Raw genomic sequence first — 14,346 nt, forward strand, 5'->3', positions numbered from 1 at the left:
AAGAGTTGGAGGAGTATTGGTGTGAACTCTGCTTTGAAGGCCTTGTAGAATTCTGCTGTAAAGCTTCTGGTCCTGGGCTTTTCTTAGAAGTGAGGTCTCTTACTGTTGTTTCTATTTCAATGCTTGATATGGGCCTATTGAGTTGGTTTAACTCATCTTGGTTTAGTTTCAGCATGTCGATATTTGCTGGTAAATTGTCCATTTTTTCCAGGCTCTCAAACCTATTAGCATAAAGATTTTAGAAGTATTCCCTTATAATGGTCTGAATCTTGTTTTTTTCTGTGGTGATATTTCTTTTCTCATCTCTGAGTTTATTTGGGTGTGTTCTCTTCTTTTTCTGAAAAGATTTGCTAAGAGTCTGTCAACTTTGTTATTTTTTTTTTGAAGAACCACCTCTTTGTTTTGTTGATTCCTTCTATGGTTTTTATCATTTAGTTCTGACTTAATTTTAATTATTTCTTTCTGTCTAATGGATTGAGGTTTATCTTGCTGCTCTTTTTCAAGGAGGTTTAGATGTCTCATTAAATAGCCTGTTTCAGATCTCTCCAATTTGTTGATGTAGGAACTCAGAGCTATAAATTTGCCTTTGAGTATTGCCTTTGCTGTGTCCCAGAGGAGCTGGTAATTTGTGTGTTCATTTTTGTTGAATATCATGAACATTTGAATTTCCTTCCTAATCTCTTTTATGACCCACTTGTGATTCAACAGTGTGTTATTCAGCCTCCATGTGTTACAGGACTTTCTTTGGTAGCTTTTGTTATTGAGTTCTAATTTTATTCCCTTGTGTCTGAGAGAATGCAAGGTAAAGCTTCAATGTTTCTGGATTTGGACGTTGTGACCTAAAATGTAGTCTGTTTTGGAAAATGTTCCATGTGCTGCTGGGAAAAATGTGTATTCTGATGCTGCTGGGTGAAATATTCAGTAGATGTCTGTTAAGTCTAGTTGATCTATGCAGTTGTTTAGATCTGTGGTTTCTCTGTTGAGTTTTTATCATGTTGATCTATCTAATGGGGATAGTGGTGTGTTAAAGTCCCCAACAATCAATGCCTTTGGATCTATGTGAGATTTGAGGGAAAGTAGTGTTTCTTGGATAAATTTGGGTGCTCCATTGTTTGGCAAATAGATACTTAGAATTGCAATAACCTCCTGAATGAGAAATCCCTTAATTAGTATGTAGGGACCTTCTTTGTCTCTTCTCACTAATTTTAATATGAAGTCTATTTTATCTGATATTAGGATTACAACTCCTACCTGTTTATGGGGGCCATTTGCTTGATAGATTTTATTTTAGCCTTTCACTTTCAGAATATAATTGTTTTTATGGGCAAGTAGTCAAACACATTTCTTCATAGTGATTTCTGTTGGCTTGTCATGTAAAAATAAAAAAAACACAAATAAGAGCTAATTGGAAGATTTGTGGCAAGTCTAATTTTAGATTCAGTGGGTCAGCTTGCATGGGAAGAGAAATAATTTGATGTCTTGGTGGAAATACATATTTCCTTATTTAGTCTGACTATCCTAGAAGGAAAAATGTGGTGCAAAAAAGAAGAGTTGTGCCTGAGCAGAATTTAAGGGAAGACAATGATGAGTGTAGTAGCAAATATGTCTCTTTTAGATGCTTTGCTTACTGGAATTTGCCAAAACGCCTGTAGAAATGATGAGTCTTCATGTTAATACTTTTGAGATATAGAAAGAAGATTGGGTCTGTGTGTGAACTGAGTCAACTATATAATACTTTCGAATACTGCCTGTTGACTCTTCTCAATGAGTCAGAAAAGATTCTTTAATTCTTCTGCTGAAGGGTGGGAAAAGAGTTTGAAGATACTTTAAAAAGGGCCAATCAGGGCTGGGCAGGTGGCTCAGTAGTAGAGTGCTTGCCTTGCATGCATGAGGCCCTGAGCTCAATTCCTAAGTACCACATAAGCAGAAGAAGCCAGAAGTGCTGCTGTGGCTCACGTGGTAGAGCACTAGCCTTGAGCTGAAAAGCTGAGGGACAATGCCTAGGCCCATATTTCAGGCCCCAGGACTGGCAAATAAAGGGACATCATGTATATACAAATTTCCTAATAATTCAATTTTTTCCTGCAGTAAGGTTGTCACTAGTGTAAAGGAATTTTTTCTCTTTTTAAATTCTTCTTTCAACTCTACTGCTTGTATGCAATTTTATTCAAAGGTTAATTTTAATTTAAAAGTACTTGACATCATCATGTGGGGCCCAAATGAACAGATAAGTCTTTTATTTTGAATGTTAGGTAAGTGTCTGGGAAACCAAGAACTCTACTTGGATTAAAAAAGAGAAAAATAAGTTAAAAGGACATGGTGGCAAGTAGACGTCTCTTTGGGAAAGGTCAGCCAAGCCTTAATGAGTCACCTGGTTTCATAAATCATTTCTGTACAAGAAACTCAAGGATCTTGCTCTCACAGGACCAGCAATCATATAGCCCTATAGGATTTGATATGTTGGATTGGAACCTTCTTTTTATACCCTGCATACAATGAGCCACTGTCACCATCATTGAATATCAGTTACTATGTTCCTGTGGATGTGTTCAGTGATTCACGTTGTGGAGGATTTGATCCCCACTACCCACAAAAGTAAATGGAAAATACAAACTTAATAAAGTTCAGTTAGGAACTGAACTTCAATAATTTCCCTTCTAAAAGGTAAGCATAAAATTCATGGATGTTGTTAGAATGAATTCTTATTTGTTGAAGATGATATTAAAAATTGAAGTTTCCCCCCAAATTAGCTCTGACCTGTATGGAAACTCTACTCAGCTCAAGAGGCTTGGTGTAATTGTAATTCTAGTTCTTGTAGACCCGTCTGCCCAGAACTCAGACACTGAGGATGGTCTGTAGCAGCCAAAACTATTGCTTGGCTTGAGCAGCTAAAGATATTCAAAGGAAGAGATGAGAAGAAACAGCCTGGTAGTTTGGATGACCTCACTGTTCTATGTCTTCTAATCATAATTGATCAATGCCTTGAGAAATGAATATTTGAACATTCAGTCAGTAGTCTTAGTGGAGAAACACAAATGCTGACAACAGTGATGAATAATAGACCCCGACTGTATGTTGGAGATGAATGGAAGATTCAAATATTTCAGCATATTATACATATAAATGTCACAGTCTACAACTAAGAATGTATCAGATATTGCAGGTATTATCTTGAGGTGAAAATCCCCTGACCTGCTAAAAGAAATTCTACTTCTTATGAAAGTTGAATGGTGGAAAACCTAGCAAGATATTATTCTTACTTAATCAAAAATGCTATTTCACCCTGATGTATGACCAAATACCTCTGGGGATCTTTACAGAGCTATCTTTTATTTCTACTTCCGTGGATTAGATCTGGGGTCTTATATTTAAGCTGTGCTTCTTGAAATATGTCACCAGTACTTTTGCTCTTGAGAAAGGTTTTCCCCCTAAATTTGCCCTGAGTTGTCTGGAATTTACAATCCTCCTGTCTATCTCTGGTGTAGTTTGGATAACTGGCCTGTTCCAAACCACCCAGTCTCATATCATGTCTTTTAATCTCAAGACACTGCTTCATTATGGGAACAATTATTCTCATTTTGCCAGGATAAAAAGTAATAATGACATTGAGTCCTATGTGCAAATAATTACAGCTGGTCGTTGGTAGGCCCAGAATCTGGGCTTTCTCAGGGTCTTGAACTGGTTAAGCAAAGACTTTATCAGTTCCCCATGCTCTGACCCTGGGATCTGTGTTATATTAGTCCCATCTCCATCACTGTGATCAGGAGAAATTGACTCATATGGTGCCACAAGAAAGCAAGATTGTCCCACAGAATCCTACTTGAGTCAGCAGGCAGAGAAAATGTTGCTCAGTATTTGGCTTCTTTCCTCAGGTCAGAGTAGATTCAGAGTCTGTAAAAGAGGATTTGAAGGGATCTGAAAACCATTACACTGGATTTTAGAAAAGGGAAGGCAGTATAGGGATAACATCTGGATTTAAATACTTCAATATTTCTATACAGAAAATAGAGGAGCTGTACCATTAAACTCATTGTGGGCAACTGGTAAGATGAAAAACAGATTCTTTTTCAATGATAGAGCTAACATGACATCAAAGACAGAGACCTCTTACTAGTTTAAAGATTTTAATAAAGAGACAACACTTTATTTAGTGGGATACGTGTTCTCAGCGAGAAGTTCATTGCACTTCTGAATCCATTCAATGAAAGGATTCTAAAAGAACAAATTTTAAAGCTTTTAAGGCACTAAGTCATCTTTGCAGACATTGGCACTGATATTTTTTTCTGGAAATGTGTAAAATGTTAAGGATTAAAGTAGTATTTTTAGCCAAAAGCACTACATTCTTATTGAAATTACAACTAGTAATATTTTCTTCCATGAGTAGAAAATCATAGCATTATGTTAACATGACTTGTTAAGATGACTCTTGAAAGGTATAAAATTGTGAAGATACAGGTGCAATATGGAGACTCCTTTGGATAAATAATTGAAGAAAGATTATGAAGTTATATCAGAAATATACTAAATAGCTTGACATTTGACATCTTCAATTATAAAGGTTACAGAAACATGGAAAAATGTGGTTGATAGTGTTAAGCAAAAATGTAAATTAAGCTTGAAATATTATCATATGTTTTATATATAAATGCTGCATATATCCCCATACTAAAATAATTTAAAATGCATTATGAGGCATAATAACGCTAATAAAAAATCTAGGGCACAGGAATGAATTTTCCATAGCTGCTACTTAATATAGAAGACAATGAAAGAAAATACATGCACAAAGCATTTGTAGATCCTTTGGCCGTACCTGAAAGGATTTGAGGCTTAGCTGAAAATGAAAGCCAAGGAAAGATGTACATAAATGAAAATTCCATACGTGGAAATAATTCTTAAATAAGTTAAAGTAAGTTTTATTTGATAATAGTTGAAAGAAATGCTCTAAAGTTATTTACATTCTCAGAAGTTTTCATATTTATACTATAAACTTAAAAAAATAGCTTTACTGAATCTTTATTATAGTGGTTATAGTTTCTTTTCTAGTTAATTTTTCATTATTGTCTTAGGGATGCTTCAAAGCATAGTAACTTTGTCTTTGTTCTGACAAAAATCACAAACATGGAAGAAGCTCTAACGTCTTTAATCACAAGACAGCAAAAGTTGTGCACAGGTGGCTCCTGCCTATAATCCTAGCTAATCAGGAGACTGAGATCTGAGTTCAGGGACATTGCCAGGCTTTGAGTTCAAGCCCCATGACTGATGAAACAAAACAAATATTAAAGAGCTGAACAAATCAGAGAGTGATAGGGCACAGTTTGGTTTAATAGTTTCATCACTAAAAATCCCAGGTATAAAGCCACCTACTTCTTTTGATGTACTGCTTTAAGAGAAATGACTGAGAATGTGATTATCTCAAATTTATTATATTTGGCTATATTATTCCCCTTATGCTGGATGCAATTTGCATGATTCTAATTCTGTGAATTGCAGAACATCCAAATGATATAGAGTCTGCTAAAATAAAAAGTATAGATGGACACATACTACACATAAATAAGCATTGTTACATCAATACTTTTACTTCTATAGGCACTTCATAAATGTTAAAGACAATGAAATCAACATATTTATAGGTATATTCATGAATACTTTCATCACAGGTTTGTCTGGCAGTCTCTACATTGTCTGATGGGTTCTCTGGTGGATGGGAACCACACTGCAGTGACAGAATTCATTTTATTGGGCTTAACACATGATCCAGTCCTTCGAGTCATCCTCTTCATCATCATCCTGTGCATCTACCTGGTGACTGTATCTGGAAATTTCTGTACAATCCTTCTCATCAGAGTCTCTTCTCAGCTTCACCATCCCATGTACTTTTTTCTGAGTCACTTGGCTTTTGCTGACATGATCTTTTCAACTTCTGTCACACCAAACATGCTTGTTAACTTTCTAGTGGAGAGAAATACAATTTCCTATCTTGGATGTGCCATCCAGCTTGATGGGGTCATTTTCTTTGGGACAGTTGAAGGTTTCCTTTTGGCAGCCATGGCCTATGATCGCTTTATGGCTATCTGTAACCCATTGTTATATTCAACCAAAATGTCCACACAAGTCTGTGTGCAGTTACTTGTGGTAACTTACATAGGTGGTTTCCTTAATGCTTTCACCTTCACCCTTTCTTTCCTTTCTTTACTCTTCTGTGGATCAAATAGAATTAATCATTTTTTTCTGTGATTTTGCTCCTTTAGTTGAGCTCTCCTGTTCTGATGTGAGTGTCTTTGCGGTTGTTCCCTCATTTACTTCTGGTTCTATCATTGTGTTCACAGTGATTGTCATAGCCATCTCCTACATCTACATCCTCATCACCATCCTGAAGATGCGCTCCACTGAGGGCCGCCACAAGGCCTTCTCCACCTGCACCTCCCACCTCACTGCAGTTGTTCTGTTCTATGGGACAGTTACATTTGTTTATGTGATGCCCAAGTCCATGTACTCCACTGACCAGAACAAAGTGGTGTCTGTCTTCTATACTGTGGTGATCCCCATGTTGAACCCCCTGATCTACAGTCTCAGGAATAATGATATTAAGGAGGCTCTGAAGAAACATCTTAGTAGAAAAGTATTTTCTTAGTGATATGTGCTAGCTTGTAGGACTTTATAGTAGCAATATCCCACAAATGTAATAAGAAATTGAGTGTCTGTGCTTAAAATGTATCTGGGGGGGGTTGGGGCTTTGAAGGTGGCTCAGTGGTAGAGTGCTTGCCTCGTATGCATAAGGCCCTGGCTTTGATTCCTTAGCACCACATAAGCAGAAAAAAGCCAGGGGTGGTGCTGTGGCTCAAGTGATAGAGTGCTAGCCTTGAGCTGAAGAGCTGAGGGACAGCGCCCAGGCCCAGAGTTCAGGCCCCATGACTGACAAAAAAATGTATCTATGGATATCTTCTTAGGTAGTATGGAGCTTTTCAGGAACTAACAAGGTTTTAAGTTTTTGAGACACAGAATTTGAGGGGCTCATGGTTCCTTCCTTTTAAAGGGATGGTAGGGGGAAAACAAAGGAGGAGGCAACAATGCTCAATAGGAAATGTACTCATTACCTTGCTCGTGTAACTGTAACCCCTCTATAATATTTTTACAATAAAAACTTGCAAAAAACTGAATTAAATTTGTAAACTAGAACACAAATTGACTTACATTAAATAAAAAAGATATGCTGCAAATACTTTTTTCATATTTTTAAGCTTTTCTGTGGTATTAAGGTTATTATAATTTATTGCTCTTCGATCTTATGCCCCCCCCCACAAAGGCTTTTGTGCTATATGGTTTGTTCTCTGTAAGGATACTATTGGAGATGGTGGAAACTTTCAGAAATTGAGTGGCAAATTTTTAGTTGATTGGGAACCTGCCTCAAATAGAATAGTGGGATTGCAGGCTCTTTTTGAATGTTTGAATGTTTCTTTTGTTTACTTTGCTTATATCTTTTTATTTACCTGAGCAATAGGTGACTGTTTTTGCCCTATCATGTGTCACGAAAGACCCAAATTGGCATCAGGGATTGAAAACCTCTAAAGCTGTATGCCTAAATCAACATTTTTTCCCTTTGCATTATCTCAATTATGGGTTACAACAGTAGAGTTCTGACTAACAAATACTGCAATCCTTAGGCCATATCAATGTTAGCCTCAGCTCATCATGGGATAAGCTTGAGAACTCTAGATATGACTTCAGTACATTTGAAGAGAAATGATAAAACACTATTAGAGATTAACAGAGCTTGGAGATGGGAGAGTGGCTTCATACAACCATAAAATTCTTGTCTGTATTCTTGGCCTCTTATGAAACCCTAATAAAGTGGGTCACTATAGAAGAACAGAAGGAGCAACCTTGATTAAACTGTGAAGTCCACTGTTGGGTCCAAACAGATCCAATATCCTCTGCTAGAAAGCTCGGCTTCCCTGAGATTCTAAGGACTCAATGAAAGAGAACATGCACAATAATTTCTAACAAGAGAGCCAAGCTTCCAGAGATACAAAAAGGCCAAAATTTAGAATGACTTCATGATCAGACCCATATACTGCCTAGGGTTCTAGATCAGAGGTAATATCTGATCTTTGAAATTGTGACTGTCTGCTGGAGAAACATCATCAATCTTAGTGTGCTAGTAGCCATATTACTTACTTCTCTTTCTTTTCTTTTTTAGAAAATAACTTTTTTCTCTCAACCATACACTAGTTTTAACTAGTGTAGCAGAAACGGTCAGATAAATTGATATTAGGTGAAATGAACCCCAAGATAAAGATTCAAATGTTTTTTCCTTCTTGTGATTGTTTCTAACATATTTATAAGATGATTTCTTTGTTGATTTGTATGTCTCTCCCCCATGGTATAACCCCTGTTTTCACTGTATTTGATGTTGGTATACTTTGTATAGAGGAAGGAAAAAATTGTTTAAGTAGAGATACAGGTGGACCCATTGCAACGAGATGTACAATAGGTTATGTTGAAAAACAAACTTTACAACTTTGGTGAGGGGGGGAAGGGGGTTAGCACAAGGTGGGGGAGATAGGAAGGGATGGAAGGGGAAACAAAGGAGGAGGTAGTAATGCTTGATAGGAAATGTACTCATTACCTTGCCCATGTAATTGTAACCCCTCTGTTCGGTATTTTCACAATAAAAATCTAAAAAAAGAAAATAACTTTTTCTCATTGATTAACTTACACCTTCATCCACAGAGTTCTAGGGAATCTCAAACCTTGAACTCATTTGCCTGAGAGATAATAAGAGCAAGTGATAGCTCAGGGTATATTCAATAGGCAAGTAACCCAAGCCTCAAGGATTCCAATCATTAACACACAGAAAAATAAATAATACTGATTGTCCAAAAGAAAATAGGGCACAAAACTTGAGAGCAAGTAGAGACAATAAATGATGGAAACAAAACTAGTAAGATCAAAATAGATTATAACATAACTTTAATTGAGAAGATGAAAGATTACTTGAAATGGGCATAGTCATGGAAAACAAAAAATGATGTAATAGTATGTAAAGCAATCACACAGCACTTCATGAATAAACTGTTCACCATGCTATCAGCATTACACCAGGCATTTCTCCTTGGTGTTCATAGTCCCCATGGGCTTTTAAACAGGTGCCAGTAGAATAGACAGCAACCTAATCATGAACCTCGATACTAATATGTTGTATCCTAACTTTTGGTAAAGTTCCAGGGCCCCTGCAATAGTTGCTTATAGTTATAAATATCAACAGCATTTAGCAGAATATATGGCATAAAACAATGTACTTTGTATGTTGTAAGACTTTTAATTAGGTCTTTGTTCTATATTTTCCACTGGAAAAATATTTATTATACTCTATTGTTTCAATTGATAATGATATACTATCACCTTGTTTGTGAAATGATAGCTCCTCTGTTCAATACCTTAATAATAACAATAAAATTATTATGTTGAAAGTGAACTAAACAACTTGGTGTGGACAAGAGGGAAAAACTAGGAGAGAATGAATGAAGGGGTGACACTGTCCAAAAAGAAATGTACTCATTAATTGATTTATATAACTATAACCCCTTGTATATCACCTTTATAATAGTAATAAAATTGTTTTAAATTTTCAGATAAATATATAAGAAATATTTTCCATTTTGTTAGAACATTTTGAATACTTCTAAGCCTTTGTATCTCTCAATCCATTACTTGAGAAGGGAAATTGGATTCTAAAGCTTTCATTCAGATGCCATTTTAAATCTTCCATTCCCAGCATTTGCTTGGGAGTTTGTATGTTTCAGGAATTCACTTCTCACCATTTCAAGTCTTATTTCTACAATAAAAATATGTAGTGCTACCTGTGATGATATTGATAAGATTGGATTTTTTAGCCAGTTCTAATTTTCTTATAGATCTGGATCTGTGGAACTAGAGTTGTTGTGAAGGTAAAATTGCAATGCTTAGATTTTTTAAAGACCTTATTAGTATCTAAAAGAATGAAGTTTACCTTATGTTAAATGGTTTGTTTCTAATATATATTTACATATGGCTCAAACTCCAGTGAAATCCTATGATTCTAGATCAAGATGAGATTTCCTAAATAATGGGAATCAGCCCAGTGTTGTTAGCCTTACTCTTGCTCCAGTGTCTGCACAAGCAAGACAATCTTAGCATGAGGCTGTCCAATGATTGATGGAAAGTGCTAGTCTAGCTTGAACACCACCAAGAAAATCCTCTAAGTGTCCTAATGCTAACATTACTAGGCTGATGGTGTAGGTTAAGTATACAGATCATAGAAACACATAATTGAGATTATATTTTTCTGAACAAATTATTTTGGTTAAGACCCAGTTTTTACATCTGTAAATTGAATGGAATTCATAATCCCAACATCATAGTAGATGTTATGAAAATTAAATATACCATCATAGAAGTTTTGGAGCTAGACTCTCTGATTTCAAATGTTAATCTAATATCCAGTGATCTTCAGGAATATAGTAATACTCACTAATTTGATCCTCCAGGAACACTTCTTGGAAACAGAAAAATAATAGTATGCAAAATGAGGCTCAGAAGGATAAAGTGATTTATGTGAGCAATACATGTATATGATTCATTTAGAATGGAACCTGGCATAACAGCAAGAGCAAATTATTGTTTGCTAAGTAAATTAAAGAAAAACTTCTTGACCTCTGCAAAAGTTCCCTAATAGTAATAATTTATACTATAATTTTATTGATTTCAAGATGTCTTTCTATTGATATAGAAGTATATAAAGGTAAGGGAACACAGAAATACAGTTTTTTAATCAATCACTCCACTAAGCTGTGTATAGTAGAGTTGAAATATGATAGAAATAAATAAAATCCTCACACACATATATGACTTAAATTCAAACTGATGCTAAGAATACATTCTTACAGTCATCTTCCTCAGGGCCTCCTTCACATCTCTGTTCCTCAGGCTGTAGATCAGGGGGTTCAACATGGGGATCACAACTGTGTAGAACAGAGACACTATCCTGTTCTGCTTAGTGGAGTAGTTGGACTTGGGCATCACATAAATGAATGTGATGGTTCCGTAGTACAGGGTGACTGCAGTGAGGTGGGAGGTGCAGGTGGAGAAGGCCTTGTGTCGGCCTTCCGTGGAGCGCATCTTCAGGATGGTGGTGAGGATGGAGATGTAAGACACAGCGATGACAAACACTGTGAGCACAATGATGGAGCCAGAAGAGACAGATGGGATCATTTCAACAACAGAAATATCTGAGCAGGAAAGTTTCAACAGAGGAGAAAAATCACAGAAAAAGTGATCAACACGATTGGGCCCACAGAAGGACAGACTCAGTAAACAACTACCAAATGTACCAGAATTCACACAACCACCTAGATAGGACACCACCACCAAGAGAATGCAAACTCTGGGGGACATGTGGGTTGAGTAGAGCAGGGGTGAGCAGATGGCCACATAGCGATCATAGGCCATGGCTGCCAGCAGAAAGCACTCAGCTGTCCCAAACAGCACAACAGAGCAGAGTTGAGCCTCACAGCCAGCCACAGGGAGGGCTGTTCCATGTCTAAAGAAACCTACAAGCATTATAGGTGTGACTGAGGTGGAATACCCAATGTCCACAAAAGCCAGATGGCTAAGGAACAGGTACATGGGGGTGTGGAGCTGGGAACAGCTTCTTATTAAAGTGATTATGCTGATATTGCCTACTAAAGTGACAATATAAACCCCTAGAAATATCACAAAGAAGATGACACAAAGTGTAGGATCTTCTGTTAAGCCCAGAATGATGAACTGTGTCACAGTGGTGTGGTTTCCAACCTCCATCTCAGCTCTGAAGTTATTCCTGTTGAAAAAAATAAGTACTTCATTTGTTTAATATTTTCATTCTCCAAGTCTCTCATATTCTTTTCTTTCATAGACTCATTCCTGGTTCCTCTTCCTCTGCCCAACGTTTCCTCTGCTCTACACAACTAGAATTTTATCTTTGCATAAAAGGAAGAAGGAGTGGTCCTTACTCTCTGCCTTCTCAGGTATCTTTTTATTAATGTTATCTTATATGAAATTGTCTCAAATCTTGATTCCTAAGTTAATCTCTCTTCCAAAGTCTAGACACATATTTCAATTATCTATTTGGGTTCTCATCATTGCCTATCAGTCTTGGGAATCCCAGAAACATCTCAAAGTGGAGCCCATTTCAAATGCCTAACTTTCTTTTACTTCCATATCCTATATTTTTACATCTGAGAAATGATTCCAAATCCATCCATTCCCTCATCTCTACATTTTGAGCATCTTTTGAACTTTTCATCTCATTATGTAACAAAATCCAGTTGAGTCTGTCTACAACTTAGTTCTCACTTAGTTCTCACAGTAAGGAGGTAACTATTGTCTCTCCTCAATTCCTAATGTCCCCACGGACTTGAGACTCACCATTTTCTTTGCTTTTGTCCCTTTTGACTTTCCTTATTTTCCTTTTATCATTCACAAATATTTCGTAGAGATCTTTTGCTATGAAAAAGCAGATGAGTAATTCGATTCATTTAATTCTGTCAATATTTTCTCAGATCTTATTCTAATGTTGTTTCATCAGCCCAGAAGACAGAATTCTTTCTGGCATAGCCTTACACTGGGATTTTGCTTGTATGTCATAGTGTCTTTCTATCCACCCCTCACATTGGCCTAGCTTTGCTGAACTACTTAGTCACCCCATGCGCTCTATTTTCTCATATTTGTTCCACATTGACATCCTACCATCAATGCTGTGTGTGATTTTTCACCCTTCAAGGTTATTATTTCTCCAAAAACGTCTCTAACTCTTAAAGGTGAATTTGTTAACATTTCATTATTTTTAGGCACCACTTTTTGCATTTTCTAAACTCAGTTATGGTTGTGTAATTGGAGACCCTAGGACTGCTGTACAGAGGCTACAGTTACATGAGTAAGGTAAAGAGTACATTTCTTATTGAGCGTTTTTACCCCTTCCTTTCTTATTCTCCCACTGTCTCTTCCTTCCCCTATCTCCTTCACTCCCCTCCCCCGGAAGTTGTAAATTTCATTTCCAGTGTAGTGTCCTGTGCATATCATTGTCCTTTGCATAGTGTAGCCTTAGCTGCTCAAGCCAAGCAATAATTTGGGCTGCTAAAATTAACCAACATTGCTTGAGTTCTCTTGTGCAAATAGGTCTGTGGTTACCAAAATAATCAGTGCATGTACACTCTCTTGCTGAATACATGGCGTCCAAAGGGATCAAGAACTAAAATTAGTGAACGTGATTTTTTTATTTTTTTAGCTTCTCTTTAAACAAATGAATGTTCATCTTTAAAAATTGATGTAACCCCTCTGTATGGTATTTTCACAATAAAATTTTAAAAACTGATGTATCTTGCACTTACCTTTCAGTAGTAGAATATATTGATGCTGAATTCGAAATGGGACTTTATAAAGTAGAGGTTGCCCATTTACTTTTTTATAGGTCATAGGGACCAGGAACTCAACAATATGAACCAGCTCAGGCCCCAGTGTCCAGAAATGTAGTTCTGTTGTGCTTGTGTGCGTGGGGTGAGAGAGAAGGAGTTTCTAATCAAACATAACAAATCCTCTAAGGCTATTGCTGCTTGTCCCTTTGAGAGAAAGGGCCTTCCTTTTGTTGGTTGTACAAAAGTGATATATGGAACCAGGTGACTCATTAAGGTCGCCCTGGCCCTCCCAGATGGGGCCTGAAAAATGCCATGGTTACCTTGGACTTCTCTTTCCATTTTTTTTTCATGAAAGGGAGAGTGGGTTTTTTGTTTTTTGGTTTTGTTTCCCAGAAGCAGTTTAGGCATTCAGAGCAAATCATTTTTTATGCTTGCTTTTTTTTAAAAAAAGTTACATGAGCAAGGTAATGAGTACATTTCCTATCGAGCATTGTTACCTCCTCCTTTGTTTTTCCCCTACCATCCCTTCCTTCCTCAACTATACTTCCCCTTCTCCCCCCCCCCCCCCCAAATTGTAAAGTTTGTTTTTCAACATAACGCCTTGTACATCTCATTGTTGCAATGGGTCAACCTGTATCCCTATTGGGTTTGAGTGATAATGTCTGAGTTCTTTCCACCTAACGCAACCTTTGAATGCAAGCATGAATTTCAAAGCCTTGAGTTTTGCACAAGTCTTGAGTTTATATTTTTTTAGAACACCTCTCTTGTTGCAAAAAAGAAAATACTTTTTATTTATTTATTTATATTTTTTGAACTTTTTTTTATTGTGAAAATACTGTACAGAGGGGTTACAATTACATGGGCAAGATAATGAGTACATTTCTTATCAAGCATTGTTGCCTCCTCCTTT

The 14,346-nt window shown here is 36.7% G+C and overlaps 1 protein-coding gene and 1 pseudogene across 1 annotated transcript; one reads left to right on the forward strand and one right to left on the reverse strand.

Annotated features, from left to right (window-relative positions):
- Nucleotides 1–5,691: 5,691 nt before the first annotated feature.
- On the forward strand, nt 5,692–6,637 carry LOC105995071 (annotated as a pseudogene).
- A 4,274-nt stretch (nt 6,638–10,911) lies between these two features.
- On the reverse strand, nt 10,912–11,844 carry LOC105995105 (olfactory receptor 491). The gene has a single exon (XM_013028769.1). The coding sequence runs from the start codon at nt 11,842–11,844 to the stop codon at nt 10,912–10,914; it is 933 nt and encodes a 310-aa protein (XP_012884223.1).
- Nucleotides 11,845–14,346: the final 2,502 nt, after the last annotated feature.

This window comes from Dipodomys ordii, unplaced genomic scaffold (assembly GCF_000151885.1).
Source record: "Dipodomys ordii isolate 6190 unplaced genomic scaffold, Dord_2.0 Scaffold113, whole genome shotgun sequence".
In the NCBI taxonomy this organism is placed as follows: Eukaryota; Metazoa; Chordata; class Mammalia; order Rodentia; family Heteromyidae; genus Dipodomys; species Dipodomys ordii.